The sequence below is a fragment of the Triticum urartu genome, chromosome 6A (assembly GCF_056163025.1).
Source record: "Triticum urartu cultivar PI428250 chromosome 6A, HENAU_Tu73, whole genome shotgun sequence".
NCBI classification, from domain to species: domain Eukaryota; kingdom Viridiplantae; phylum Streptophyta; class Magnoliopsida; order Poales; family Poaceae; genus Triticum; species Triticum urartu.
Window position 1 is genome coordinate 112,996,078 of NC_141878.1, and position 5,967 is coordinate 113,002,044.

At 56.8% G+C, this 5,967-nt stretch overlaps 2 protein-coding genes across 2 annotated transcripts; one reads left to right on the top strand and one right to left on the bottom strand.

The window, feature by feature from the left end:
- Positions 1-374: 374 nt before the first annotated feature.
- Positions 375-950, bottom strand: LOC125512555 (uncharacterized). Its single transcript, XM_048677651.2, has one exon. It carries the CDS (start codon positions 948-950, stop codon positions 375-377), a length of 576 nt encoding a protein of 191 aa, XP_048533608.2.
- Positions 951-1,375: 425 nt separating this feature from the next.
- LOC125516167 (uncharacterized) lies at positions 1,376-3,647 on the top strand. Its single transcript, XM_048681651.2, has one exon. The coding sequence runs from the start codon at positions 1,458-1,460 to the stop codon at positions 3,645-3,647; it is 2,190 nt and encodes a 729-aa protein (XP_048537608.2). The 5' UTR covers positions 1,376-1,457.
- The last annotated feature ends 2,320 nt before the right edge of the window (positions 3,648-5,967 follow it).

Genomic DNA, 5,967 nt, shown 5'->3' on the forward strand with positions numbered 1-5,967 from the left:
TCTACTACGTATATTCACAGAGACGTGTGTGTGAACATGTCAGGTTGAACGCGCCGCGCGCAAAAAACAGCTTTGTCGCGCGTCCATCACCTGGTTTGGCGCGGCGCGCGGCGCTAACTCCAGCAGCCGCGCTAAGATGCAGCGCGCGCGCGTCGCTCCAGCAGCGCGCAAAAATGCAGCACGCGCGCTCATTTTTACAACATTTTCGGAAGCATAGATAAATATTAGGATAATAAAAAACGATAAATTGTATAGATAAAAAACGATACAAAGGTATTTTACATCGGTGCAACTAGATAGATAGTTCGAAAGCATAGATAGATAGAACTACGGTGCAACTAGATAGAAACTACTACGGCATACATAGATAGAAACTACTCCAAGTCGCTACCATCATCACCATTCTCGTCGGTGTTGTTCGAGGTATCGAGCCATATGTCGTCCCAACGTTCATTGTCTGACGTGAAGATCGACCTCCCACCTGCTTCAACGATATCGCACTGCGCATTCGCCAATGCCTTCCGCCGACGCCGGTCCGCCCGCTCCGCGCGGCGCCTTGCCGTCCTCTCCGCCCAGTAGGCACGCTCGTCGGCGACGTCCTCCGGGTGGCGACGGCGCCACTCCGCCATGGCTCGCTCGTCCTCCTCGGCGATGAGAAGGCGGCGGCAGCGCCGAGCATGGTCGGCACGGTCCATGTCGGTGATGAGACGCGGCGGAGGGGCGACGCGCTGCGCCTGCTCGCGCGTGAAGACGTCCCGGAAGTTCATCTGCGACCGGGGCCTATCCAAGCGCCACGCCGCTGCCTCGTACGCGCGGGCCGCCTCGTACGCGCTCCGGAACGACCCGAGGCCGAGCCGGACGTCGCCGGACCGGATCTCGACGGAGTACCAGCCGTTGGGGCGCTCGCGGACGCCGCGATAGCCCGAAGAACCCCGGCGGCGCGACGGCATGGTGGCGCGGGAAGCGGCGAAGCGGCGAGGTGGTGAAGCGGCGAGGTTGCGAGGGAAGGGCGCGTGGCTGTGTCTGTGCGCGTGGCGAGCGCGGCATTTTATAGGCGCGCGCGAAGCGGCGTGCCAAATCTACCGCGCCGCGTGCCGCTTTCTTTCCCGCGCGCGGTAAGTTCCCGCCACTGCTGGAGTGCGCGGAACCAGCCGGCGCGCGCTAAAACCAAATTTTACCGCGCGGGCGCGCCTTTTGCCGTACCTGTTGGAGATGCTCTAAGACTCGTACATGTGATGGGGTGACTTTCCAGCGGTCATTGGTAGGATCTTTCATTGCGCACCTAAAGCAAAGAATTGATCTCTGATCTTTTACTTGACTTGTAGTCCAAACTTCTTCTGCATGCGCATGCATGCATGCAATGAAAGCAGGCCAATACTTCGTGTGCATGCTGATCATCTTTGATACGAAGTTCGAAGATCAATCGAAGTGAGCAGCGAGCCCAGCGATCGAGCGCCATGGGAACCAGCCTGCTGAACCTTCTCCTCATGGAGGTGGCGGCCATCGTGAGCATCATCCTCCTGTCCCTCCTCGTCGTGCTCAGCTCCTACCGCCGCCGCGCCGGCCACCCCGCGCTCCGCCTCTTCGTGTGGGCCGCGTCCACGCTCTTCCTCCCGCTCGTCTCCTACGCCGTCTCCGCGGCCGCCAAGTGGGACGCCGCGCGCGTGCCCCTCCTCCTCGCCTGGACCGTCTTCCTCCAGATCCTGCGCAACACCATCGACACCGCCCGCTCCTCCTCCCTCACCATCGACAGCAACGCCTCCGGCGGCAGCAAGTTCCGCCCCTCCGTCGAGCAGCTGGCGCGGATGGGCTGGGTGGCGTTCCTCATCATCAGCAGCGGCGGAGAGGCCGGGAGCCCGCAGCTCACCGGCGTGCTCCTTTGGCTCTGGGTGCTCAGCCTCGTCAAGCTCATCCACCGGCTCGTCGCCGCGGAGCTCGCGAGGAACTCGTTCGCCGTCGGCCTCAACGCTTACCTCGTCTCCGACTACATGAAGCAACTCCATTGCCGAGAGCTAGATCATCCAGGAGAAGACAGCGCGCAAGACGGCGTGCCGCCTTACCTGGTGATGGGCGAGGAGAAGCTGCATATCGAGGCCAGGCCGCATGGGTACCAAATTGGCCGGACTTCTCAGGCGCCGTCGTTGTGCGCCGATGCCGGGCACGTGGTCACCATGGACCGGATATGGCGCCTTTTTTCCGCCGGAGACTCGCTCCTCGCGTCCTATCCGCACACCAAGGATCTCTGCCTGTCCTTCGCCCTGTTCAAGCTGCAGCTCCGGAGGTTCCTCGGGTGCCCCCTCGCGGAGGTGGGCTCTCGCCGAGCTCTCGCATTCGTCCACGATGGCCTCCTCGCGGGGAGCCCCGAGAGAGCATTCGGGGTGATCGAGACCGAGCTGGCCTTCCTCGCCGACTTGCTGTACTCCAAGCTCACCTCCTTCTACGCCAGCGGGTGGTGGTTCCCGGTGCTCAACTCCATCCTCGTGCTCGCCACGTGGCTCAGCTGCCTCGCGGCCGGCGGCGCCATCGTGCACGACATGACCACCCAAGGCACGGCGCTCGCCGTGGACTACGAGCAGCTCAGGAACTACCTGCAGCGCCACGACACCGTGTTTCACGCCATCGCCGGCCTCGACGTGCTCGTCACCGTCTCCTTCATCGTCGCCATCGTCTTCACGGAAGGGTGGGAGATCGCCAACTACGTCCGCTCCGACTGGATCAAGGTGGCCACCATCTGCGAGTACGCGCGCCGCCCGTCGTGGCGCAGGTCGCGGTGGACGCGCGGCAAGCTCGCCCGCGTCCTCCGGTTCAACTCCGTCCAGCGCTGGGACGACCGGTTCGGTCAGACGTCCGTCCTGCAGACCCGCATGTGCTACTGCGGATGCGTTTCCCGGCAGGTCGACCGGATCTCCAAGACGTCGGTCCCCGTGCCGCCGTCGGTCAAGGCAGCCATCGTGACGACGCTGAGGACGAACCACGGAGCACTCGGGAACGGCGTGCTGTCGTTGCAACGGAGCGGCGTCGCCGATAAGTTTACCTGGGCTTGCCGTGTCGGCGCCGGCGGCAGTGGTGAGAGAAGCATCTCCGAGCAGATCCTCGTGTGGCATGTCGCCACGAGTTTGCTCGAGATCAAGCGCTCGGAGGCAGCTGCTCATGGCAGCGACGACAACGACGTCGAGGACGGCGGAGACTGCGACGACACGGTGGTCGTGGCGACGCACCTGTCACGGTACTGCGCGTACCTCGTGGCGCTGAAGCCGCAGCTCCTGCCGGACCACCCGGCGTGGACGGAGGAGCTCTACGAGGGCGTCGCGGAGGAGGTGGCGAGGGTCCTCGCGCGCTGCGCCGGGCCGTTGGTGCGGTACGAGCGCGCGGCGACGTGCCTCGGCGGGAGCATGAACGAGACGCTGCGGAAGGCTTCGAAGCTCGCCCGGCAGCTGGCCGAGGAGGTCGGCGACGAGGAGGCGGTCTGGAGAATCCTGGCCGAGTTCTGGGCGGAGCTCATCGTCTTCCTGGCGCCGTCGGAGAACGTCACGGCGCATGCCAAGTCGCTCCGCCGTGGCGGAGAGTTCATCACCGTGCTTTGGGCGTTGCTCGGGCATGCGGGCATTGTTTGTCGTCCCGAGAGTGATGTCGAACACTCGCGTTAGCTGATAATGTCATCATTTGTATTTCTTTATATTTGTTTGATTGGGCGTGTATATGAATATCAGTTATTAACCTACTATGAATACTGTATGCATTTTTTTCAAAACTATGACATATTTTATAGCATTTTCGGAAACTATAGCATAATTTGGATAAAAATCAAAAGTAGCACCTCGCCGGCCACGTGCTGGCCGAAATGGGAGTTTTCGGCCATCTCTAGGTCGAAGTAGCCTTTTCGGCCTTCCCTTGGCCGAAATGGTGGGGACCTGGCAAAAAAGAAACTTTTTGATCAAGTGTAGGCCGAAATAAACTTTTTGGTCAAGTTTAGGCCGAAAAATCCTTTTTGGTCTCGTGTAGGCCGAAGTTGCATGGCTCATACTTTAGGCTAAATTTATTTTCGCGCCACCCGTTTCCCGCCAACCCCTTCCCACCATATGTTCCCGCCACCCGTTTCCCGCCAACCCCTTCCCGCCATATGTTCCAGCCACCTGTTTCCCGCCAACCCCTTCCCGCCTTATGTTCCCGCCATACTGCAGTCATTCTTTCCCGCCATTTTCTCCTCTCTATCTACAAAACCCCCTTCAGGCGGAGGTGGATAAGCATTCCAGTGTAGTGTAGTCGAGATGTCCCATTATCCATTCGATCGTGGTTTTCACCCTGAGATGAGCAGGACTCTTCTGAATCTAGCTACCGATTTCAGGATGGACAATAGGATAGTTCCATGGGATGAACTCACCGGTAGTGACACCATAATGAATGAGTTGGCTCACGAATTACGTGGGTCTGGGTGGCCTGAAAGGACCTATGAGGAGGTACGTAAAGAACTTTTGAGGTTGCATGAAAGGTAGAAGAAGGTGGTGGAGCCGAAGAGTGAAACTTTCAGAAGAACTGCAGCAAAGAATACATTTTTATGGACTGAGGAGAGCGAGGATGAAGATGATATCTTCATGCGGCCGCTTCCGGGTTCTGCATCATCGAAGGGCAACAGTTCTGCATCATCCAAGGGCAAGAGTTCTGCATCCTCGAAGGGCAAGAGTTCTGCATCGACCAAGGGCAAGAGTTCTGCATCGACGAAGGGCAAGATGACTTCATCATCGAAGGGCAAGAGGGCTGCATCAATGGAGGATGATGATGATGACTTCATGTAGTATGTAAGATGTATGCCAGTTGTACCGTTTCATTCAGATGTACTTGCATTATTAGTTTGTACTGTATTATTGTAGGGCATTATGTTCTATTTGAATTTCATTTGAATTTCGGTTGTAGTCTCTTTGGAAATGTAACTGGAATAAAAATGTGAATTAATAGTAATATGTCTCTCGCATACATAAAACAATATATGTCTCCTGATCAGATAGAAGCAAGTGCGATAGTAACACATACATGGAGCATGTCTCATACATAAATACTGACTCACAGTTGCGAATAGTCTGAAATTAATATAGATAATGAGTCATACATAGATAGATAAGCATATCACTGCGGGGGACGACGACGAGTCTGGGTCTTCCTCGGGCGAGGACTGGAAGGCGATAAGCGCTGAGGCGGTGGACGAGGCTCGCGATAACCACGACCATAGTTAACCTCGTCTGTCACGGTGTGTGTCTCCTGCGTCGGTGGTGGTGGCGGAGTGTGAAACACTGTCTGCGAGAAGCCATAAATGTTTGTAGCTTGGTCATCATCCTCGCTTTCACCCTCAAAGTACGAAGCACCACCACTAAGCATCAGTGACTGCACTGAATGCATGAACGGTTGCGACTGGTTGCCGCCTGCGGTAAAGTAAAACATGTAAACTTGATACAAATGCATGAACGAAGCACCACCAGTAAGCATAAGTGACTGCTGAGAATGCAGGAACGATTACTACACTATTGAAAAGGATGTAAGCGCTCCCTAGCTGTGAAGGAGGTGGCTGATGCCAGGAAGAGCTCCCTGGCTGTGAAGGATGAGGTTCTGCACGGTGCACAGAGGGTCATGGTTCTGAATGGTGCACAGAGGGTCGTGGTTCTGAGTGCTGTACAGAGGGACGTGGCGGACGATGTATTGGAGGAGGAAGTGCAACATCCGAAGACCGTCTACATGTAACAGCTACGTAAATCCCACGTAGCTTGTCATCAAGACGCCTCAACCATGAGACGTCCTCTCGCGGTGGGATAGTTTCCCCCCTCTGAAAGCGCTGCATTAAGGCGGAAACCTCCTCTCGCGCCTGTATTGTCAAGTCACCCTATACACGAAGAGTTAACCAATTATATCCTCGTTGTATGATAGACACCACGAATAGATAACCAAGCGAATATATCCAAGTTAATAAAAGACTTAACA